This window comes from Gouania willdenowi, chromosome 21 (assembly GCF_900634775.1).
Source record: "Gouania willdenowi chromosome 21, fGouWil2.1, whole genome shotgun sequence".
In the NCBI taxonomy this organism is placed as follows: Eukaryota; Metazoa; Chordata; class Actinopteri; order Blenniiformes; family Gobiesocidae; genus Gouania; species Gouania willdenowi.
The window spans coordinates 35354809-35380966 of NC_041064.1; the positions used below are offsets into that span (position 1 = coordinate 35354809).

General features: G+C 37.1%; 1 protein-coding gene across 7 annotated transcripts in view; it reads left to right on the forward strand.

The window, feature by feature from the left end:
• The first annotated feature begins 9686 nt into the window (after positions 1-9686).
• pde9aa (phosphodiesterase 9aa) overlaps positions 9687-26158 on the forward strand; it is a 44401-nt gene continuing 27929 nt past the window's right edge. For 4 of the 7 annotated variants that reach the window (XM_028435576.1, XM_028435577.1, XM_028435578.1 and 1 more), the window contains exons 1-4: positions 9688-9927; positions 20297-20367; positions 22798-22875; positions 24689-24732. In XM_028435576.1, the coding sequence (XP_028291377.1) occupies positions 9865-9927; positions 20297-20367; positions 22798-22875; positions 24689-24732 (256 nt within the window). In that variant the 5' untranslated portion in view covers positions 9688-9864. Of the gene's footprint in view, positions 9928-20296; positions 20368-22797; positions 22876-24688; positions 24733-26158 lie in introns of all 7 variants that reach the window. The other 3 variants (XM_028435575.1, XM_028435579.1, XM_028435581.1) reach the window with 3 other exon arrangements.

The following is a 26158-nucleotide window of genomic DNA, read 5'->3' on the forward strand; positions in this document are numbered from 1 at the left end:
GACTTTACGGAGGAAACATGACCTCATTCATCATCATTATCATCAATTTTCTCCTTCCACTGCTTCAGAGTTGAATAGAAGAAAGGCCTGTAGGTTTATCGTAGTTTTTCCATATGTCATGGGTATACGTTTATTATTAGAGCGGAACAGAATTTGTTTTTGCTGGGCTGAGTTAGGAAGTCTAGTTACTGTATATGAGCAATGTACTTAAGGTGTTGGACAAGAGAGAAGTTACAGATCGGTGTAGAGTGGGTGAGGCGTAGTATGTCGAGATTGGTATATTTGAAGCACCAGTCTACGTTGTCTTCTAATCTTGTCTTGTATTTTATGTCTTTTTCTTGGTGCTTATCTTCATGCTTTTAAAGTATACCCTAAACTTTTACAAATGTGCTACAGTATTTAATTAGTAATGTGATGAATTATAGGTGAAATTGGCTGAAGGCATAATAAACACAGACAAGGGACAACATTAAGTTATTTTTTATTTTTGATATTCACTTCTTTTAATATGATATTTATTGATTCAAGCGTGCAGTCTGAGGTTCTCCAGGATCTCTGTTGTAAAGTTGTTCTCAGTGCGCACAGGGGGGCAGACGTCACCAGTTCAGTTGCTGATTCTCCAACAGAGCACTTAAATAAGCTCCTAAGTCCAATTTTCACACGTTCAAAAAAAAATTGTTTTTCTCCACCTCTGATGTGAGGATACCGATTTTCAGCTTGGAAATGTTTATTTTCTTGTTTGACCTCAGTGGGCGGAGCCTCCTAAACCGCTGGCCGTAACAAGTTTGTTGACGTGTTCATGAGCGTAATGATCGAATTCAGCCGCCAAATTTATCAACACCCGATCATATTTACGCTGGGATTGGTCGGATACGAATGTTTCATAAATCACACATTAGTCCTGTCGTACGATCAAATGTGCACTCAGATTTACACCTGTTTTCATGTTAGGTTGATAAATGAGGGTGATGGCGTAGTCCTCATAGATCAATAATTGGAAAATGATTTGCAAGAAAGAAATTGTGAATCTTGTTTTCATCTCCACTGTAAACACTCTTTTTGTTTAATGCATTGCAGTGTGCGTCCTGTAGACGGACGCATAGAAGGGTTTTTATGTTCTGACATTCTGACCATGATCTACCAAACTAAGCTCAGCCACAGATCCCAGACAGTGACAGGTTGAAGTAGCCCAGCCTAGGGCAGGCTGTCTAAACCCATGGGCTTTATGGCATGAAGCAGCTTGAAGTCACAGGTGAACGTGTCAGGTGTCATCCAACACGTACGCTCCTGACGACCAAGAGCCTCTTAGTTAGACTTAAAGTGAGTACACACACTCCAATGGTTTCAAACCAAGCATTGTTACATCATTAGCCTTTTAAAAAAAACAGAAGCTAATGTTCTGGCTGCAGCTTCAATTCAAAGAGGAAGAGATTTAGTCACAACTTCACAAAACCAACAAAGATACATCAGATAAGATAATAGAGTGGAAGTGATTGATCAGACACCAGACAAAAAGTTTACTTCAATAAATTTATGACATTTCATGAAATAATAAAATAGAATCACAGCCAGGAAGCATCACCTATTCAACCTGGATGACTGAGAACACACACAAGTCCAGTTTAGGTTTATGAGCATTAACACGTGCACACCACAAAACAACAAACAGTATTTCTCTGTATTTCTGTTGTTTAGTGGGCGCGAGTTTGGAGTCAAATTTTTATGTTTTTCTCTAATTTTATGTGTTTTTGTTTTCATTTAGTTGATTTTCTGTTTTCTGCTTTGCTGAAGTGGCAATTTTTTTGCCTGTGTTTGTTTGTTTGTCTTTTAACTCAAAAACTAACAGATTTCAATGAAATTATCAGGATAAGTATTTCAGTAATTCAATTTTGGAGGGCGTTCGGATCAATAAACCATTTTCCCAATTACGGTCCAGGGTTTATCACGTCACCGTCACTTTTCCATTTGGTTTTCATTTCATTATCTTTCCCTGTTTAGATGACTTTATGCTGCGGTGTCACAGAGCCCCGACATGTTACGAATGTCAAATCTGCGTGATTCGTGACACTCACAATAAAGCACAACCTAACAGCGCGTAGCATTTAAGAAGTTTTTGACGTGTCAAAAAAATCTTCGACGAATGCTACAAGTGTGACTATATCTGTGTATTGTGCAGTGTGAACATCCGTGTTGCCCCATGCTCATTAGTTTTGGTATGCAACAGAGCGTAACGTGTCAGAGCTCTGTGTAAGTGCAACATTATTGGCTATTAAACAGCTCAGGGTTAATAGAGTCAACTATTGTTATATATATATATATATATATATATATATATATATACATACATATGCTTCAGATGATTTACGAAAACAGTAGCGTTATGCTGAAATCTTGCAAGATTATGCCGCAGGAGCTCATCATGTCTGTTGGCCACATTGCTAGAAGCTTGGCCATCAATTCAACAGGGCAAAAATATTACATTTGAAGAAGATTTCAGGCAGGATAAGGGGGGGTGCCGGCTCAGAGAAGGGATCCACATGAACAGGCAGTGCCGACTATGAGAATGGCTAAACATCAACAATGTTAAGAACCAGTAATCAACGTCATTGTTGTTTAGGCGAGCCAGTCAGGAGGAAAGGTCATCATTTGTGTTTCTGCCGACTGGGAGAGAATGACCTTCAGAGCAGCAGCAGATGACTGACAAGGCAGACTGGATTGCACCTTACACCTTACTTGGGATGAGTGTTTGGATCACCATCTGGGAGGAGACTTTATGGTTGACCAATGGCACAATGGATGGATTACATTTCTGACAGATCTCAGGAACGCTGCAGGATTCACTCACAGAAGCTGGACGTGGTTGCGTGGAGTAGAGCTGAATATATTTGCAAGAAGCCGACAAGACTCAATGAACCAGTTCGGGTTGGGCTGAGTTCGGTTCTAATTTCTATCATTTTACCCGGGCTGGGCTCAGGCACTGAGGGGGTGAATCAAAGACTGGCCTCTGGATAATGAATAAATTATATTAAAAACTGTATAAAAAACTTGTTCTTGAGCTGTGTGCATGCACATATTTAAACAGTGTTGGGCTTAGATCAAATATGGTTCAGATGGATTTGGGCCTTGTTGCGTCTAACTTTTAAGGCCATATTGCAGCTCTACCGTAGAGGCTCATCTGGACACTTCTGTTGAAGGTAGTGCCTCCACAACTGATACACAGGCTAGTGGAAGACAACAAGCAAGAGACGGGTTGTGTCCTTGGTATGAGAGTCTTATGGTATGAAGGTTAATAATTGACTGTGTCATTGTTAAAGTGCATTCTGTATGTGTTGTTGACCCTCAGGTGAAGGATACTGCTTCGTGTTGAAAATTAAGTAACACATTTGAGTAAAACCCACATCCTACCTGGTTTTTAAAAAGTCAGTACAGACAATCATTCATATTCATAACAGCTTTTTTTGGTGAAATAATAGTTTTACAAGTCTTTAAAAGCCTTAATGCATATTCATCATCCTTGAGATTTCAAAAAGGGTCAGGTGAGGTGAGGAACTCATACATTCTATATTTAGTCACAAGATAAGGAACTAAGAAACAATCACCACGCATTGATTTCACCCAGTTTCAGTTCATTACACAGTGGGAAGAAATGACGTCAAACTTTGTGTATTTATTACATCATTGATCTGTCAACTATCACTGTCAAAGATTCCAAGAATAATCTAGATCACATGTGTCAAACTCAAGGCCCAGGGGCCAAATCCAACTCTTTGGAGAATCCAATTTGGATCCAATTTCAGTTGTAGATATCTCAGTCCATCCAAATACACAAATCCAATGAAACTACAATATTTGCAGGGCTCACAGTTTTCTCATGCTTATATCACACGATGGCAGTAAATTTTGAACTCTCAATTTTTCCAAAATCCTGCCATTTTCCTCAGATTAAATACAAATTGGTCAAATAATCAAGGAAATGTAAAGTGAAGATCTCGCAGGGACTGATATGTCATTTATTGTTGGATAAAGTCGACGCTTTACATATTTTAGATATCATTTATATCTGAAAATGCAAACTAAGGCACATTAAGGTCAAATTCCTTATTTTCTCTTCCAAAAATCTGTGGCCCACTTGAGCTCAAACCAGTCTGTATTTGGCCCCTGACCTCTAGTGCCAGACTTCTGCCACCAGTGAAAGTCCAAGTGTTTCATGACCTTTATCGACTGACTCTTTATTTATTTTCTTACCTGCTTCCTTTCCTCTTTGACCGCGAGCCTGAAGATTTTGAACAGACAGAGAAATATCTGCCCTTAACTAATATAAATATTATTATAGCACATGAAGGTTGAAAGCGTAAAGATAAGAAAATCAAAGAGAACTTGTGCTACATGGTCAGTGATTTGATCTACTTTCACAGTCTTATAAATGAGAAACTCACCCACCCTCGACTTTAGGACTTGAATTCACATGAGTGGGATGTAGAAGGTAGGATCGAAAAGAAGAAGAATATAAATGGATGTAAAGCAGTTCTAATTATCTTAAGATAAGGCGATGCAAAACACATACACAAGGTATCTGAAGGTATCTTATGAGTAAAAGTGAGACATTCAGAGATTAGAAAATCATAAAATCAAACGTTGCCAAATTGAAAATGTTTGGACAACCTGTACGACAATGATGATGTAATAATCGAGTCATAAACCTGTTTCATCAGTTTGAACTGGAGCAGATAAAGCTGTATTGCTTAGATCTTGGGTGTCAAACCCAAGACCCGCTGGCCCAATGCTTTCTGTTTGAGGATTTTGTTTGAAGTAAAATATACAGAGAAAACGCGAATGAAAATCCTTATCACTAAATAAGTTGTGAAATGGACCCTAACCTGAGTGAATCCAGTGACCTGATGGTGGAAGGTTAGAGACGAGGAAGCCGACATGTTGACTTATCTAAAAAACTGCTCACATTTAAAGTTTCAGAAACCGTGAGTGCAACATTGACGACTTTTTTTGAAAAATGATTTTAATGTCAAATTGCTAAAGTTAAAAAAAAAAAAAAAAAGTTTTTGTATTAGTTTCAATTGAAATCATGAAATCCCTATTAGTACCGTTAAGCTAACAGTATGGATGTGAAGGGACCGGTATCCAAAATGGTAATGTGACATTGTCCAGCTCATTTGAACAGGCTTACGCTTCAGTGTTAAAGTGATTTTCTTTTCAAAATCAACTTGGCAACTTGGCACACCTGAATAATAATGGGATATTTACATTTTTCAGGCTCTTCTGATTTCTTTTTTGTGTCTGAGCTTAATATTTATCAGTGATGTTTGCATAATTTTCCTATACAAAGTGGAATAATACTATAAACAAGATCTCTGAGAGAGCTAAACCTCCAAGCTCCAAATCTTCTCTTTTCCAGATATTCTGAATTATATGATCAATGATCCTGATCATTGATCAAAAATCCTGGATCAGGATCGAACTCGTTGGGGTAACTGAGAAACCAACCTGACATAACTGAGTCAAATTACATAAAGATTGGTCAATTACAAACCGAGATACAGTATTAGTTTTGGACATTTTGCCAACGATGAGATAGAAATGTTTCCATTTTTCAAACTGATCCAATATCAGTGGATTGATGGGGATTCCCTCCAAAATGTAATGGAATATTCCTTAGCTTAAGGTCTATCTTTGGTTAAAATCTGTCAAATTCCTTTAAAGTACTTTTGAAGTAATCCTGCTATCAATCAAACAAATTATTAACGTTGGTGAAAATACCTCCCTAATAAATGACGGTGATAATTTGTTGTTTATATTATTGGAAAACTGCCTTAGTGGTAAATGGTTGAAAAATAAAACTGAACATTTGTCAGGTAATGTGCTATTATTATTATAATTATTATTATTATTATTATTATTATTATTATTATTATTCACAATTGATTTGATAAAATTGTTACCGTTGCGGAATGGTTCCAGTCGTACTTTGTCGTACATTGTCCTGCTTATGTTTAGCCTTTACTGATTAATGGCTTGTTTGTTTTTTCCAGGAAATTATTTATATTATTATAAATCATATTAAACAAGTAATATTATTCTAAATGACTGCTCCATTAGGAGTCATTTAGAATAATATTACTCATTTAATATGATTGTCGTGTGTGTGTGCGTGGGTGATGGGAGTGGAGAGAAGTTTATAGGGGACACAAATTATGTAGCCTGTTTATTTCGTTAGATGGCTTTGTTTATTTAACTATACTAGTGCAGTACCTGGAGGAAGTATGTACGTACAGGTGCTGGTCATAAAATTAGAATATCATGAAAAAGTTGATTTATTTCAGAAATTCCATTCAAAAGTTAAATAGCAGTGTTGGGAACGTTACTTTATACAAGTAATTAGTTATAGTTACTCACTACTTAATCCAAAAAGTAACTGTGTTAGTAACTAAATTACTCTATAATAAAAGTAACTAATTACAAAGGAAAGTAACTATTTGTGTGTGTGTGTGCGTGCGTGTGCGTGTGCGTGCGCTGGCACATCTGATTGGCTACCATGAAACATGACGCCGCCTTGGCCAATCATAATCACTAACCCACCTCCTCACTACAGCTGTGTATGAAACCAGGGATGCTTTTGGTAAAAAAGTTTATTGAATCAATGCATGTATCGCACCGTATTTAACATTTAGTAACGTTACCCCGTTACTGGAAAAAAAAAACGCTGTTACCTAACGCAGTTATTTTAAATGCAGTTATTTCAAACACTGGTCATTACACACAGACTGATATGTTTCAAATGTTTATTTCTTTTGATTTTGATGATTATAACTGACAACTAATGAAAATCACAAATTCAGTATCTCAGAAAATTAGAATATTACTTAAGACCGATACAAAAAAAATATTTCTAGAAATGTTGGCCAACTGAAAAGTATGAAGATGTAAAGTATGATCATGTACATCAATCACTCAATACTTAGTTAAGGCTCCTTTTGCCTGAATTACTGCAACAATGCAGCGTGGCATGGAGTGGATCAGTCTGTGTCTCTGCTCAGATGTTATGAGAACCCAGGTTGATCTGATAGTGACCTTCAGCTCTTCTGCATTGTTGGGTCTGGTGTCTCACATCTTCCTCTTCACAATATCTCATAGATGTTCTATGTGGTTAAGGTCAGGCGAGTTTTTTGGCCAATCAAGAACAGGGACACCATGGTCCTTAAACCAGGTACTGGTAGCTGTGGCACTGTGTGCAGGTGTTAGGTCCTGTTGGAAAATGAAATGTGCATCTCCATAAAGGTGGTCAGCAGCAGGAAGCATGAAGTGCTCTAACACTTCCTGGTAGATGGTTGCGTTGACCTTGGACCTATGGAAACACAGTGGACCAACACCAGCACATGACATTGCACCCCAAACCATCACTGACTGTGGAAACTTTACACTCCACCTCAAACATCATGGATTCTGTTCCTCTCCTCTCTTCCTCCAGACTCTGGGACCTTGATCTTCAAAGAACATGCTAAATGTACTTTCATCAGAGAACATAACTATGGACCACTCAGCAGCAGTCCAGTCCTTTTTGTCTTTAGCCCAGGAGAGACTCTTCTGACGCTGTCTCTGGTTCAAGAGTGGTTTGACACAAGGAATGTGAGAGCTGAAACCATGTCTTACACATGTCTGTACGTGGTGGTTCTTGAAGCTCTGACTCCAGCTACAGTCACTCTTTGTGAATCTCCATCACATTTTTGAATGGGTTTAGTTTCACAATCCTCTCCAGGGGGCGTGGTTACCACTATTGCTTGTAGACTTTTTTCTACCACATCTTTTCATTCCCTTCACCTCTCTAATAATGTGTTTGGACACAGAGCTCTGTGAACATCCAGCCTCTTTAGCCATGACCTTTTGTGTCTTGTCCTCCTTGTTCAAGGTGTCAAGGGTCGTCTTTTGGAAAACTGTCAGGTCAGCAGTTTTCCCCATGATTGTGTAGACCTACAGAACTAGACTGGAGACCATTTAAAGGCCTTTGCAGGACACCAGGTGTCTTCAATATTGAACCTCTCCACAATATTCAAATTTTCTGAGATACTCAATTTGGAATTTTCATTAGTTGTCAGTTATAATCATCAACATTAAAATAAGTAAACACTTGAAATATGTCAGTCTGTGTGAAATGAATGTATACATTATACAAGTTTCACTTTTTGAATGGAATTACTGAAATAAATCTACTTTTTCATGATATTTAAATTTTATGACCAGCACCTGTATAGCTATAGAAAAGTGGGAGGGGCCAGTAGCTTTTTCATGAATGGCCAAATGAGGTTGTGTTTGAAGGTGGGACGTCAGGGACATTTAGGTTTGTGGTGAAATGTGGAGAGTGATAACTATTGTGTTTTCATATATTTAAATGAATAAATTTGGAAAAAGCAAAAGCACCAACATAAAGTTATGTCTGAGAAACATTTTGAGACACTCACGTTTACAGGGAGCTTTAATTCCTCTTTAATTCAGAATAAAAGTTAAATCTTCTTTAAAATGACCTTGTAAAAACTCAATTCCTAATGCAAACTTAATCTGAATTAAACACACACGCACGCACGGTTCACCCAAAGCGAGCGAAAAGTGAAGCCACAGCGGAGAGTTGGCGCTCTGCTGGCCGGGACACCACGTTCCCTGTCTCAGCTCTGCTATCCCGACACAGAGCATACAGCCTGCTGCGAGGCACACACACACACACACACAGCGGAAGTGGGGGTGGCTCGAGCGCACATGTGACTCGCTCTGGTGCACAATTTTTTTATGAAATAATTAATCAACGGTATCATTGCAGTCCAAACAAATGCAACATTGCACACATTTGAATCATAAGGCAGCCATGTTGAAAGTCTCAGCTCCGTCTGTCCCTGAACCGCAGAGATATTTGAGACACGCACGCACACACACACACACACACACACACACACACACACACACACACACACACACACACACACACACACACACACCTTTCTATCTTTGTAGTATAGATATTGTGCTACGCCTACATTTGTTGCTGTTCACAGTTGCACTGTTTTGTAAATGTTTTGTTACAACCAAGATGTGAAACCCTTTCCCTTTAGTTTTGGAGTGATTGTGATCAGCTGCTGTTTGTTTTAGTTTTTGGTTCGGGGACATAGATACTGTATTGATTGTTTTGATGATTGAAGTAAACAAAAACACAAAACCCTTCTGTACAGTATATTAGTCTGGGATCAATTAATCCATAAATCTATTGCGGTATTATTTGTTGGTGTTTGTATTGTGTCAGAATTCACTAGCACCTCCTACAAACAATCCAGTGTCACGGACTGAGTTTACCTCGATTGTATATGCGCACATGCGCACTACCGCAGAATTATTTTTTTGCTAAAAAAATTATAATTCATTTTTGTTTTATTTGTTTATTGGATTGTGTAGGGTTAGGTTAGGGTTATGATCTCAGCACGGGGATAAACTCAGTATGTGACACCCCCCCCACACCATGGACCCCCCCAGTAATAAATCTCTAGAGCCGCCACTGCTCCTATACAGTGAGTGTAACACACTTACTGTATATATTTATAATCTAATCTGAGGTGAAGTGTCTGTGAGCGGAGACGCGCACTGCCAGGAAATGTGCGCGGTTGGATGAAGGCGGGGGCGCGCGCGGGGACGGAGCCTTTATGAAGTGCGCGACGGCGACGAGCGGCAGACGGTGTCACGGTGACCGTAGAGCGGACACGTAAACCTACCACTACCACCACTACTGTTACTAATATTACTAATATTACTAATCATACAGGATGAGCTGCTGACCACTCACAGCCTCTGAAAGTCAGTCAGAGCAGAGGAACCATGGGTTCTGCTTCTTCCTCCTACAGAGTCATCTACCTGGACATGGATGGAAGGATTCAGAAGGTAATGATAATAACTACCACATTAATGATGATATTTTATCCAGTATAATGTGAGGGACTGTGCTTTACTTTGGTGCAGCAGGTGTGTGTCTACAATCATTCAACTTTTGTGGAAAGTTTTGTGTCAAACTCAAGGCCCGCGGGCCAAATCCGGTCCTTTGTTAAAGCAATGATTCTAGACTGGTGGGTCGGGACCCAAAAGTAGGTCGCGGACCTGTACTGGGTGGGTCGTGGACAGCTGGTCAAAAATAGATAAATACTTAATGTCTCTCATGTTGGACTTGACTTTTATTTTGAAATAAATTTTCTTTGGACAGGCATGCTGTGAAATGCAAGTTGCACGTGAAAATATATAGATTTATGTTAAGAAAAAAAGAAAGATGAACTAAATTTGGTTGGTTGAATTCTAAAATGGGTCCCAGGGTGAGACCATGTTGAGAACCCCTGCTTTAAAGCAGTGTTTACCACACTTGTATGTCTCGTGTACCCCCTTAATCTCTCTTTAAACTAAGAGAACCCCATTGTCACTATTACTTTAGCACCCCTTGTTTTCTTTACATGTTGTTTACATGTTTTCTTCCTCTACTCCAAATATGGAGCAGTTTGATCTAAAGTGAAACAGATTTTTCATGGAAAACAAGTAATTTAAACATATTTGTTCCCTCATTTGCACTTCTACACATACATAAAATACAAATTATGAAAGAAACCGACGATATCCAAGCAGTAATTGATAGATATCAGTCCAAACATGGTCTTTACTTTGAATTTCCTAGATTTTGTGACCACTTTCTATTTAATTAAGATAAATATTATGTCTTAATTTAAGGAAAATTTAAGAATTTTGTATGATTTTTAAGTTTTTTCAATTGTTTAATCATATGATATAAGCACTGGGGAGTTTCATTTACACAATGATTCATGTTTTTTTCTGTAATTTTTACTTTCTCCTGCGGTCCAAATTGGATGCTCTAATAGGCCGTATTTGGCCCCCAGGCCATGGGTTTGACACCGGCTCTAAACAGTTTGAACAACAGCAGCTTGTTAACGTCAACATGTCGCTACGATTTACCCTGAACACAATAGATTAAAACTACATTATGAATTATTTCCCATGCATTCATAAATATTGTACATATCAGAAAATATATTTGCTTTAATTGTGAGGTTATAAGTTTGATCAACTTCAACATGATTTTGTAGTGAAATAATGCCATTATTGTTTATTTCATTGATGGTGTTTATTGACATCAGGTGGAATAGTTTTATGCTGAGCGTGCACAGTGTCTGATATAGGCTTATAAAACATGTACTGTAACTCATTGTTATCATTATATAACTCTACATTATAACTCATTATATTACAAATTCATTCATCAATGTTTCCGTATAGTACCTCCTGCAATGTGCAGGGTACACGTACCCCTGGTTGGGAATCACTGCTTTAGAGCATCCAATGTGTCTATGGAGGTCGATTTGTGTCTTTATTATAAAATCAAAAATACATATTTTCAATCCATAAAAAAAAGTGTTCAAATGCAAAAAAAAATATTCGACACCAAAATAATTGCATTTGAACACTTTTTAGATTGAAAAGTTGTTTTTTTTAGTTAACTGATTTTTTTATTTAATTCAAAAGATTTTTTGAAATAAAATAATAAAGAGACAAGTCGACATCCACGTGTCCTGCAGGAGAAAGTAAAAATTATTGTGTAAATCACAAACTAATCCAGATGTAAATACTGTATCTCACTCCCTCCAAATACACACATTCAATGGAACGCCACAGTTTTACCAATTATTATATCACATGATGGAAGTCATTTTAGTGGCAAAACATTGAAATAACTTAATTATTGCCTGATATTGTTTGTTCTTTACATACTTTATATATTTATGGTACATTCATGTTAAAACTGCTCAGTATTTGTCCCCTGGACTAGAATAAATTTGACATCCCTGGTTTAGAATGTGGATAAATAATTCACTGGATTCAGTATCTTTATGAAGACAAAACAAACACACCAAGTAACTTATATATATATATATATATATATATATATATATATAATAATTTATCAAAGAATGATCAGAGTGAAGGGAAAGTTGTGGTAAAAATAGACTGTATGATCAAATATACGAAAGGGCTTTGGTTAGGTAAAAATACATTAATTAATAAATTAATAATGATAATTAAAAAAAAAAACAGAAATCTACTTTCCGACCACGATAATAGAACTTTCTTGTTTATTTGATAAAATGTCCAAACGACATTGTCATATAGATTTTTCCAGCGTATACATTTTATTGTAGAGTTTCTCCTGCCTTTGTTTTTATTTAGTTTTTGAACAATTTCACTGATGCCATGCAAAATTAACATTGTCGAGCAAAACACACGTACAAATACCACAACAAATTTACATTTTTGAAACAAATTTACAGAATAATTTGGGGAGAAAAAATAGAAATGACGAAACAATTAGAAACAACAAGAGTAAAGGTGTTTTCAGTATTTGTAAAGAAAAATTCAGCATTTGTAAATTTGTTTTCAGTTTTCATAAAATCGTTGTGGTATTTCAATAATTAATTTTTTATTGTACTCATAATTAATTAGTTGATTTATTTGTAGCATTTGCACTTCTCAGCCACTGTACGATTGTAATAATATTAAACAATGATTGGTTGACAAATGTAACTCATCGTTTGAATATCCATCAACTGGTTTTCTAAAAACGTGTGTGTGTGTCCACACTACACAGTCAGAGGATATAAGCACAACAATAAAAGGCGGTGCATAAGTCATTGATTTGTCCCATAAATGCCGATGCTGGCTGTGTTTTCCCGTGCATCCTCACAGTAGTGTGTGTGTGTGTGTGTGTGTGAAGACAAGAGTTCAACCAATAAATGACGGGCAGCGGCTCATAAAAGACCAGATAGAGAGCGCTTTATGTCCCTGCTGCTGCTGACACTCTGTGTTTATTGCATTATGTCGTCTTTATGGAGTTCACACACACTTTAATTATGAGTCGGCTGCACAAGAACATGAGTTATTTGTTTATGCAGACTCAAAACAAGCTTTTTCAATCATTGACTCCATTCAAAGTTGTTGTTACACATTTAAATAATGCTTGTAATGTGTTTTATTGTAATATGTGACGTTGTTGTTATTCTGTGTGTGTGTGTGTGTGTGTGTGCGTGTGTGTGTGTGTGTGTGTGTATGTTGTGTAGTGGACTCTGACCTTTCCTCAGTTCCTTTGTCTAAAGCTGTTTGTGTGACTGATATCATCAAAGTAATGAAAATAAAGAACAATGCATTAAAATACAATCTTTTATTTTATTTACACTGAGACTCAGATTAAAAATTCTAAAATTTCGTTTCAGGGTTTACGTTTTCTGCATTACTTTACATTTCCATGATTTGTTTCCGTTTCATCATCTTTACCTGTCTTACGACAATGTATTAGAGCCACATTCAAATACATAGTTTATTTAATAAATAAAATTGTAATTTTATGAAATTGAAGTTGTAGTATTTCAAGATGAAAGTCGTCGTAATATTTCAAAATTAAGTTTTCATTTCATGAGAATAAAGTCGTAATATTTCAAGAATAAAGTCGTAATTTTCTGAGATTAAAGTTGTAAAATTTCAAGAATAAAGTCATAATTTTATGAGATTAAATTCGTAATATTTCAAGATTAAAGTCATAATTTTAGGAGAATAAAGTCGTATCTTAAAAAAAAAATCACAATTTTATGAGATTAAATTCGGAATATTTCAAGATTAAAGTCATATTATTTCAAGATTAAAGTTGCAATATTTCAATATTAAAGTCAAAATTTAATGAGATTAAAGTCATAATATTTCAAGATCAAAGTTGTAATATTTTGAGGATATAAATTTAATGTTTTGATAATAAAGTTGTAATAATCATATAGTGGGATATATCGTATTGTATTGTGTAAACCTGTCTTTGTACCAGAGCCTTTTCACAATAAAATGCAGTCATAATAATGTCAGGATTGTTTGACTTTTTAGGCCATAAATCACTGGTTTTCTAATGAATAACATGAATGTGAGGCATTTCATGTTAGGGCCTGATTTTAAATAGAGAGATAAATAAAAAAAGTTTTTTTCCGCCTCTTTTTATGCAATTCTAGAAAATTGGAGGCACTCAAACTTTATTGTAATTTAGCGCTGGGCTACATTCAACTGTAACGCAGATAAAATGAGAGAGTTTTTCTAAGAAAGGGGTTCTCAACCCCATCTTGGGTCGCGAGACACTGGGAGGGGGTCGCCAGATGCCTTGAAGAAACTAAGAATATTTGAGCCTATTTTTTCTTATTTTTACCCTTTTTCTGCAACTACACCAAACTCACCATATTTTAACCTATTTTCATCACTTTTTCTTGCCATATTTTTGCTCCTTTTAATACATTTTTGCATTACTCATTTGTGACACTTCTCCATCACATTTCAATGACTTTTCTGCAAATTTTTTCCACTTTCAAGACATTTCCAGCACTTATAAATCCTTTCCACCACTTTTGAGATGAGATGAGATATTCTTTATTTGTCCCATGAAGGGGAAATTTGCATGTCCGTTACATCCTGTCCAAGAAACATGAAAAGACAATCTGACAAAAGACAGCACAAAAACAAGCACATATCATATGGGAGAACAGGCGCGAGAGAACTGTGGGTCCCCACAAGGGCGGCGCCCTGTATCCTTCGATGAAAAATGGGAAAACAGGAGGAAAGGAGAGGGGAAAAAAGGCAGATCCTACACTATGTTCCCTTAGGGGTGCACAGTGTAGGACTAGGGAAAAACTCCTCAGCACATAAGCCCATGAGAAACAATTACAACAAAAACTTGACAAAGCACGTATTGTCGGGGGGAAGGATTGCAGCTGGCCGCTGGGGGGGCGCGCACGTGCAGCGCCTCTCCTGCAGCCAGGGAGGGAGAGGGGATGGGGGCCAAAGAAGGCGTTGAAACATGATCCCTATTGCTTCATTCTGGACAGTTCAACCCAGGTGCAAATGATGTGAAACCAGGTGGTAGTGGGGAGAGGAGGAGGAGTTGGGGACACAACATCCTGGTGAATAGATGAACCGGCTTCAACGGCTGTTTGAGGGGAGACCGAATCTAGATAAGGAATTTTTTTTTGGTCGACTGGCACCTAAAATTTTCCGTGCAGTCTACAGTTTATCTACAATATGGTGGCCTTATCGAAAGCTGAGCAGTTTGACTTCTCCCAGTTGGATTCCATTCCACGTAGACGTTTCCAGTAGCATCTGATTACTTTTGTTTATCACATGAGTTTGAGTGTTGACAGTCCTGCCCAATCCATCAGAAAGTGACTTCCGTTCGCTCCATGGTCAGGCTCCTCAGTATATCACTGACTTACTGTAGCCCTACACTTCAGGGCGCATCCTTCGGTCTACAGGCAGGGTCTCCTAAGGATCCCTAAAACTCATTTTAAAACCCGGGGAGACCTGGCGTTCCAGGCTGTGGCCCCCAGACTCTGGAATGACCTGCACCATTCCTTTCGGGAGCTTGACTGTGTGGACTCTTTTAAGAATCATTTGAAGACTGCGCTGTTCAGAAAAGCCTTTGGTTAAATGGATTTTAATTGGATTTTTAACTTTTATTATCCTTTTATCCTTTTATGATGCTGTTGTTGTAAATTCCCCTTTGTTTTACTTTCCTTTTTTGATGTTGCACCTGTTGTTTTAATTTCTCCTTTGTTCTGTACAGCACTTTGTGATTTTTATCTGAGAAAAGCACTTTAGAAATAAAAATTACTTACTTATTTATCTACTGGTAGCGTTCCCAAAACTGCTGCCAACGTAATCCAGACTTTGCCATTGTCAGGAAGCTGCCAGCTCCAATCAGCAGCATACCTGCTACCATAATTCCAATTACTGTTTGTGGACGTCACCCACGTCCTCGTGTTTTGTCCGCACAAGCGGGCTCACCTCTGCCCGTTCTTTTGTTGAAAAAATTTGCTGGATTGCATTGAGACCAGCTGATCAATTCCATAACTTCGGTTTTTGGATAGAGATGTAGAGGCTCCTATTAGAGCAGCAGCAGGGCAGATAAGGCAGGGAGGGAGCAGAGGGCTAAGCATCCGCCTTTGTTAAGAGCAATGTCGCATATGTTGACCCATTATTGTCACTTTTATCCTCTTTTCACCATATTTTATGTTTATTTTTGCCAAATTAACCACATTCAGGATTTGTCACGGCCATTATTTGCCAGTTTAAACTAATTGTTACAAGTAAATAAATTACATTACCCCATTATATAACCCATTTTATTTCTGATTAAAAGGATTTAAGATGAATATATACTATGGAGCAAATAATAATAAACTTCCTGGATAGCAGTGGATATTATGTTGTCTGTTTTTGTTGTCACTTTGTATATTATTCTCTCATTTTGTGTATTTTTGTTGTTGTTTTATATATTTTTCAATTATTTTTGTGCATGTTTGAAGTAATTTTGTGTATTTTGGTTCTACTTTAGTGTATTTTTGCTGTTCTTTCATGTATTTCTCTGTCATTTTGTGTGTTTTTGGAGTAATGTGGTGTATTTTTGGAGTGATTTTGAATATTATTCTCTCTTTTTGTGTATTTTTGTTGTCGTCTTTATAGTTTTCAATCTTTGTGCATTTTTGTATTTTGTCTCGCACATTTTTGAATCATGTTGTGTGTTTTGGTTGTGCTTTTGTGTATTGGGAGTAATATTGTGCTTACCAGTTGCCCTTGTCTGCAGAAGGGGAATAAGAACGTTGTTTTGCTATCATACGTTTTGCCTGTGCTCTTTTTATTTCGTTTTCTCAGGTCAATGACACTAAGAAAAGCACAATCATATCTTTTTATTGTCAGTTTATATTGACAACATCTTTCTTTATCTGCGTCACAGTGGAAGTCAATGATCGTCCTATATTTGGATCGCCTTTATTATTCAAATCACTCTCTATTGTTTATTGTCCTCATCTAGTATTTAATTGTTACTTGAAAATTCAAATGTACGTGTGCTGCATGCTGGCCAAAAACTGCCTTGATGTGCAATATTTCCATTAAGCAGATGTGAAAGTAACAGATTATTATTACTCACGTTACTGTAATTGGCTACTTGTACGCTTTAAATATATTTTTGCAACATTACTCCCATTTCTGCCACTTCTCCATAAAATTTCAATGCCTTTTCTGTACATTTTTACCACTTTTAAGACATTTTCAGCACCTATAAACCCTTTCCACCCTTTTTCCACCTTATGTCAAGTATGTTGATCCATTATTATCATTTTTCACTTATGCTTATTTTTGCCAATTTAATCACATTCACGATTGGTCATGCTCATTATTTGCCAGTTGAAACTAATTGTTCTAATATTGACACTTTGAACCATTTTTACCACTTTTTCTGTCCGTTTTTATCCACTCTAATCTGCAACTTTTTACCAATTTTTGTGGCTTTTAAAATCCCATTTCACCATCCTTTTTTTTTTTTTTTTTTTTTTTTTTTTTTACCGTTTTTGGTCACTTTGAACCCATTTCATTTCTGATGAAAACAAGGATTTGCATCTTTAAGATGACAATAATAATAATTAACTTCCTGGATAACAGTGGATGTTATTCAGATGTGTGTGTGTGCGTGTGCGTGTGCGTGTGCGTGTGTGTGACAGCAGTCTGGAACACACACAGTTGGATCAGGTCTGTTTATGAAGTGCCGTCTCCTCCTGCTGACGTCTATCAGCTCCTCTACCTGTGATGAGCTGCCACGACCAGAGCCGTTCACTGCTCTCTGAACCCACTCTGTTCTCTGTGCAGACTCACTTCATTCTGTTTCTTCATGTCAACACATCCCAAACACCTCCTTTATCAATAATTATTATCATCAGTCTTAAACAGGGGCGTCACTTTACACATATGGCTGACATTACGCTGTCATTTAGCATAAATTAGCATTAATAAGGTGTCATGAAGGCTGTCATTATGTGTTGTTCTCTAAATTATAAAACCTTTCAATAAATAATGACACATTTCTCTAAATTATGACATCTTTCATTAAATTATGACACTTTTTGCTAAATTGTGACACATTTCAGTAAATTATAACAACTTTCACTCAATTATGACTAGAGATGTCACCAGTAACTATACTATAACAATAACAATACTATACCAGACAAAGTATCACGGTTCTGGGTAATATCACGATACTGAAGCCTTTTTATTATTATTATTATTTTTATGAACTGCAATGTATTTGTACGAGTTAGAAATACTTATTAATTACATGAACAAAAGCATACAAGCAATGAAAAAAACTAATAAATGAAGTTAGAATTTATATGTTTGAAATTAAAAAAATAATCATTCAGTTTCCTTTGCACGTCAATTTATGTTTAACTAATATAAATAATCAACTTAGGATAAAGAAACCACTGTCTTTAAAAAAAAAACAAAAAAAATTATTTGACAATATTGCTTCTTCTCCAACATAATAAACTATAGAGGATAAAATACAATAAACAGGAACAGATTCCCTGTGAAAACTATATTGTATGTATTTTCTGGGTGATGTCACTGGTGTTTTATGGGATTGATCCCTCCTTTGTATGTATATAATTTGTAAATATTAATTGAACATTATAAATATCTCTGTAAATAAAATAAAAAAATGATCGTTCTGAGTCCGTGCGGAAAAAAAACAAAAAAAAGTGTTCCCTCCTTTGGCTCCTATAGCTGGTGACAGCGCCTGCACAGTAGATCTCCTATTGCTTTACTGTCTCTGCCTCGTTTAAAGACAAAATAGTTCCAAATGAGACTTTTGGAGTTTGGTTTTTTGAGCAAAATTAGTGATGCCACTGTCGACGACGCTCGGAACCGGTGCTTCTGCCATGTGTTGTCTTGTGTTTGTGACTGTAAGCCGTGCACGCGTCCAGGCAAGACAGAACTTTAGCTTGTTGTTTGTTTCGAAGTGAGTTTCTGTCTAAGCGGAGCTGTCTTCAGTTCCTTCATGCTGGCAGAAACACACGAACAGCCAGTAAGCTAACAGACGGTCGGACCCAGCGTGCGGAAACTTAGCAGTGAAACTGGTACCGGTAGTATCGTAATCCACCATAGTACCATTGTGTAGAATTTCTAGTATAGTAGGAACCGTTACAATTTGGCACCGTGGGTATCGTGCAACTATATTTATGAGTTATTTCCCTAAATTATGAAACATTTCCCTAAATTATGACACATTTTGCAAAATTATGACACATTTCTCTAAATTATGAGATCTTTGGAGCTATGTTGGCATTTTATGGGTTAGGTGGAGGGATCTAGTGGGGTTAGGGTTAAGGTTAGGGTAATGAATGACACTTAATGACAGCCTTCATGACACCTTATTCATGCTAATGACAGGTGTCATGTCAATATAATATCAGTTCCAACAGGATATTTACTTTAAAGCTCATAGATTTTATGACCAATTTCTATTTAATTAAGGGAAATATTATGTAATAATTTTAAGAAAACTGAAGGATTTTGCAATAATTTTGAATTTTTTTCAACAGTTTACCATTAAAAATGACTGCAATCATGCAATATAAGCACCAGGAAAACTGTGAGCACCTTCAAATATTGTTGAGTTTCATTTACACAATTATTAATGTTTTCTCTGTCATTTTTTTACTTTCTCCTGCGGGTTGAATTGTATGCTCTAAAGGGCCGACGTGTGACATCATCAATCACATGAGTTAAAGATGACCTAACTAAGGCTCTAACACTGTAAAGTAGTCCCATCTATCTATCTATAAAATAAAAGGAATCTCTGTCTGTCTGTCTGTCTGTCTGTCTGTCTGTCTGTCTGTTTGTCTGTCTGTGGCTCAAATATCTCTGCGGCTCAAGGACAGACAGAGCTGAGACTTTCAACATGGCTGCTGCTTAGTTCAATGGTGTGAAACATCAGATTTGTTTGGACCGCAATGATACCGTTAATAAATTATTTCTTAAATGCAGCTTTGCAGAACAGCTCAATGTTAAGAAATTGTTGATAATGCCACAGGTTATCTTGAATAAAGCAAGTTCCTTTGCTGATGATGTCATAGGTTATCTCAGAGTCCCTAGCCCGGATAAAAGAGGCGGGTTGGACGTTTTAGCTAGCAATTCCACCCCACATAACAGTCTTTTAAATAAATAATGCCTTTTGCAAGGTATAGCTCTAGTAATAACTGCAAAAGTAAGAAGAAATGAGTGAAAAATTTCCAAAATGATTTAAAACACGCAAAATATCCAACAAAAATACACAAAACTACAACAAAAATACCCCATGAGTTCTAATTGTAGTTTTCTGTGTCTTCCCCTCTTGTAGGTGGTGTTTAGTCGATTCTGCAGCCCATGTGATATTAAAGACCTCTTCTGCACAGCTCTGGGTGTGCCACGGTAACACACACACACACACACACACACACACACACACACACGCACGCACGCACACACACACACACACACAACATAAACTACAGTCCTGTTTATAGGTTTTTATTGGACATTAAAGTACTTTTCTAAGAAGATATTTAATTTATTTTCTATGCTCACTGAGTCACTCGTAGTTATTGTGATAAAGTGTTCACTCTGTGATGTAAACAAACATTTTGTCTATTTAATTATTTCATGGCTAAAGTAAATAAACATGGTATAGGTTTTGATATCAATCGTGATGTAGATCAATTGGAAAAGCTCTACACTAGAGTTGATAAAGGAGCAATAATAAATAAAATGATAATAATAATATATAAATTATAGAAACCTGTGACACAGTAGCATTAGGACTGAATCTGCTCAGATATTATTCAAACAAAGACTGGAATAGAAAAGCAAAGCATGCATACAATGATGATGATGTATTCTATGCATAAATAAAAGCGTGTGCACTCACCAAACAAACACACACACACACACACACACACGACGCAAACACAACCATGCTCAACACTAAGGGGGGTAAGCTACGAATCTAGACTGGATTAATCTCTGTTAGCTGGCTTGAACTAACCAAACGCTCCTTTCCAGATATGAGCTGGACTACGAACGTCGATCACAACACGCTAATTTAAGCCAAGTGATTTCACCCTCGTACGTGAAAGGGGTGGAGACTGCAGCGTCTGACCAATCAATGGAGAGAACTGGCAGAGTATCTTCACAGGAGGAACAGTTTATGATCTTAAATATAATGAATATAAATCCATGATTACAGGGAAGAGCAACAGTACTGCAGGAGGCGGAGCTTTTATACTTGCTATTAGACCTGATCCATTTCATAACCTGGTCCCGATCGGTTACGTGTTGCTTAAGTTTAAAAATATGAAGAATTAAAATTCATAATTCAGACCAAAAACACCACTGGTGCTGCAGTAAAAGCAGAAAGTTATGAATGCAGGAATTGATGAGTGTTAATGTTTACATTAGTGAAATTATAAATGGAGAATAAACGAACATTCTGATAAGTTTAATTTTCTCTTTTCTTTTTAACGTGTTACTGTGGCTGTGATCATGTGTTCATACAGATCAGCTTACATCATAAGGTGGAATATATTTATATTTATATTATCTACGGGACTGAGGCTCTCAGCATTACCTCAGACTACATGAATTAATTAATTTATCGGTGTGAAAGTGCCCGATGCAAACAGGTGTTATCAGCTGATTTTATTGATTTTATTTGATCAGTTCATCAGATATAAATCCTATTTTTCTTATATGATGTCATCAGTAAATGAAAGGATTGCATCGCTCCTGTCAGCGTTTTTTTACAGTCTATGGTCAGCTTCACATCAGATCCACACAGTGACGTGATCACACATCAACTTTCATTGGACAGCTCGTTTTCTAAGAGATCTGATTGGTCAGGAGGCGGGACTTTATCACGAGCTAACATTTAAGCTAAAGAAAAACTTTTTCGGGACCAGGTTAGCTGTGAAAGACTAGTTGTCATAGTGATTCAGCTTCAGCAAGTTTTGTAGTCCAGCACACACGGATTAAATCCTGGAAGTTAGCGTGATAAGAGCTCATCTAGATTTGTAGCATAACCCCTAGAAGCATAAGACTAAAATTCAGGTGGTCATTTATGTTTAAAAGAGGTTTCAATTGAGTTCACTACATTTTAACATCCATCCATCCATCCATCCATTTTCAGACCCACTTATTCCTGTTTGTCAGGGTCGAGGGGGTCTGCCGTTGCCAATGTCCGGCTCTCATTGGGCGCTGGGCGGGGGTTCACCCTGGACAGGGTGCCAGTACATTTTAACATCATATAGTATAATTTAATAAGACAAGCAATTGCATTATTGCACATTTATTCCCGAAAAGCCCCAAATGAGCTAAAAAAACACATGAAACAACAACAGAAACACACAAAACGACAACAAAATTGACATTGACAACTGAAAAATATTCCAAATTACACCAAAATTACACATAAGTTGAAACAAAAAAATGCACAATTATTCCAAAAAAGCACAAAATGACTCCAAAAAAAACATAAAACAACAACAGAAACACAACAAATGACTCAAAAAACACAAAAATAACAACAAAAATGCTGTTTTAGGGAAAATTATACAAAAGAGACTCCAAAAACAGACAAAATGACAACAAAAATGCACAAAATTAGTCAAAAACCACACACGTTAACAAAATTACACCAAAACGGAAAATATTGAAGAAAACAGGTGTGAGAACTGTTTGTGTATATTAACTTTTTAAAAACACTGTCCACGGTGGATTGTGAACAAATGAATTCACTTTAAGCCCTAAAAGCATTAACGGTTACATTGAAACTGAAGGTGTTTTTTTGTTCCTCTACCCACACAGGAACACTAACCTGTCTCTGCTGGATCCTTCTGGAGCCATGGTGTCCATCGACCCAACGATGCCACACAACACAGAGAGGTAGAACCAATGTTCTTCACCTGAGGAATCCATCCTGTTTGTTTTTAGAGAACGTTATAAATAATAGGGTTGTCCCACACGTACAACATCGGTGCTAAAGGTGGAATCTTAATCAGAATCTGAATCTTTATTTGTCATTGCACATGTTACAGAGCAACAAAATGTAATTTCAGTTTCATCCCGTCCAAGAAAAGACAATCACATATAACACATATAACATGGGAGGAACGGAGCCGGAGAACATCGGTCACATCCTTCGTAAACACAATATCTATTTCCACTGCTACTTTTATGACTTCATTGTACAGTGTCATTGGGTGTTTTGAAAGACGCTTTTAAATAATAATAATAATAAATTTTATTATTATTATTATTATTATTAAAATTATTATTATTATTATTATTATAAAACTAGAAAAAAAACCTCCTCAGCGTACATGCACCTAAACAAAACAACATTCAATTCATTACAACAGCACATTAGCACCAGGGGGGGATATGTCTTTAGGATGGTTGATGGGTGGGGCATAGTTGCCCTTACGGCTTCGCCTCCTGCTGCCATCTGCAGGGAAGGAGGAGGGGTTGGGGTCGAAGGAGAGGGTGAAAAAAACGGGTTGTGTGTGAAAGTGTGGGAGTGATTGTGTGACCGTGTGCCTGATTTCTGAGACTCTGCTGCAATCTCTCACAGTTGGTACGGCGTTGCCATAGAGATGACTTAGAGAGTTTGTTTGCCGAGACGAAGATCCCAAGTGTTCATGGGAAAGTAAGGGAAAGTTCAAAGCGTCCAATAAACATACTGTTGATCAAATTAATTTACTCAAACAAAGAACAACAGTCAGCAACAGTAGGTTTGAGTAAAACTGACCCATTTATTGCTAACCAATGAGTTCATTTTAACCTTAAACATTAGAATGAGCAACAACTGAATAAAAATAGGATAAATGAGAAGACCCTGAAAAAATACCTCAATAAATCCAATAAAAAACAATATATCATATAATATATATCATATCTAACATATATAATATTATACTGTTGCTTTTTTTTTAAATATATATCAGACCGATACCAGATCGGGACTTCCTTCCTGAGTAGTTTGATCACAGAGACGTGTAATGCACTGCACTGGTACTACACACCACAGACCTTTACAGTATATTACATTAAGAATCCCTTTGTCTCCAAGTGAAATATCTTTTAATACCAACAATGTAAAGCATAACAGAGACACATTATGGTCACTATGATAATCAGTGTGTCAACAAGCACTGTGTTTGTTTATTTATTTATTTATTTGTTTGTTTTTTCTCTTTTTTAATAAATTCATTTATTAATTTGTATATTTGATGCGGATAGTGCACGTTATTGAATACCTATTTAAACTGGCAATAGACGTAATTATGTTCAATTATAGCAACAACGCTAATTAAAACATAGCACTCAGAGGATAGGTCAATTAAAAAAAACACATTACGAAACCGTAAACAAAGACATAAATGATTGGATTCATTAAATATGCTGAGTTGGGTTCCACTGATGCCCCAATGATTATTTTGTTGATTGTAATTAAAAAGCTACATTTGAATTAATGCAGCAAAAATATTTCATGACACAAATGTGGATGCTTTATGATTTTAGCAATGTCCAACATGTTTTCTACTTGACAACTGAAGTGTTCTTATTTTAGTAAAGGCTTGGCTCCTCCTCCTCAGCAGCTTTTAAGTTTTATTAAACCCTGTTAGTGTTTCATTCCATGATAGTGACTTATGATGAGTTTGTTCATCCCATATTTATTGTGACATTCTCTCTCCAGGTCACCTTATAGAGTCGTCCCATTGGCTGGTGGACAACTTGCAGGTGAGTTTGACACATTTTCTTTTCTTTCAAGCTGTGACGCAGCAGCCGCAGCCGCAGCAGCAGCCGCAGCCGCAGCAGCAGCCGCAGCCGCAGCAGCAGCAGCAGCATTATAAACTCTGAGGGGCGGATTCACTAAGATCTGAAATAAAGGGTGGTAAACCAGGTGCATCCCCAAATTCTTTGGTGATGCTGTTTCTTCACCTGCTGTGGGGAATTTATTAAGATAGCTGCGTGTATAGACGGGGTTGACACCGTCCTATTTAGATGAACATTTTTCTCGTGTAACATGGAGAGGTGAGTGCACAGAAGCACTAAATGACACTTAAAGAAGTTCAGTTGGAGGAAGATGGACTTCTCTGTTTTTTTAAAAACAACTTTAAAACCTAATGATATTTTTTCCTCCTAATTTAATGTGGCTGTAACTTTGCTCTGATCAGTCCATGAAAAACAGGCAGATTTGGACAGAAACCGTCCTATTGATCTGTTGAAGCCATTGATCTGAGAGCAGCACAGTCTGTCAATCAATCAATCTGCACCATTTGAAGATGATCTGCTGACCATCATCCTGCAGGTCTCAGCTCCTGAGCGGCGATTGTCACACACACTCATATGTGAATATTGTGCCATCGCTATGTAAATTACGCAGCTGATCAGCTGATTCTGGCCTGACACTCCTTCCATCAACCCGACATGAGAGTTTTATGGTTAGAACGTGGAGATGAAGACACAGGAGCTCATTGGAGCGATGCGTCCAGAGCGACATCCATGGATCTCCGTGCACAGCATCCTCTCTCCACCGCAGCCACACCAGACTCCACACGCGCCGCCTCGAGTGTGTAGCTTTTTTCTCTCACGCACACACTTTACTCTGCATTTTCTTATGTTTAATATTGACTATTGTTATATTTAAATAATTTTCTTCTACTAGAAAGGTTAACTGGAGTCTTTTTTTCCATCTCCGCTGTGTTTTGTGTCAACATTTATTGCAGCTGATCTCTGCGTGTGTGTTTGCACCTGCTTGTCACTCGTACTATTTTCCGGTGCTGAAACACTCACGGCAAACAGTTCCAGATTTGATGAATCGCATTGCGCCCACTGCATTAATTTATTTGCATTTCCCCCTCCCATTTTTTTTTGCGCCCCTTATGAGATCCGCCTACTTTACATATTCATCAGAAGGAAACACCCTAAATAAACTGTGGCCGCATCGTGATGTGCAGAAGATGCGCAGTCCTGATTCCCAGGGGTTTGTACCCCTTATTAGCGTGTGGAGTGATGTTTGCACACGTTCTAATACCCATAAAGCTTTAGTGAATCCTCCCCTGAAAGTAAATAGTGAACAGTTAATAATGGACAGAGTTTAGTGTGTCAGACTGAAACACAAACTATAGAGTGACTTTCAGATCGATGAGATGAGGGGACATCT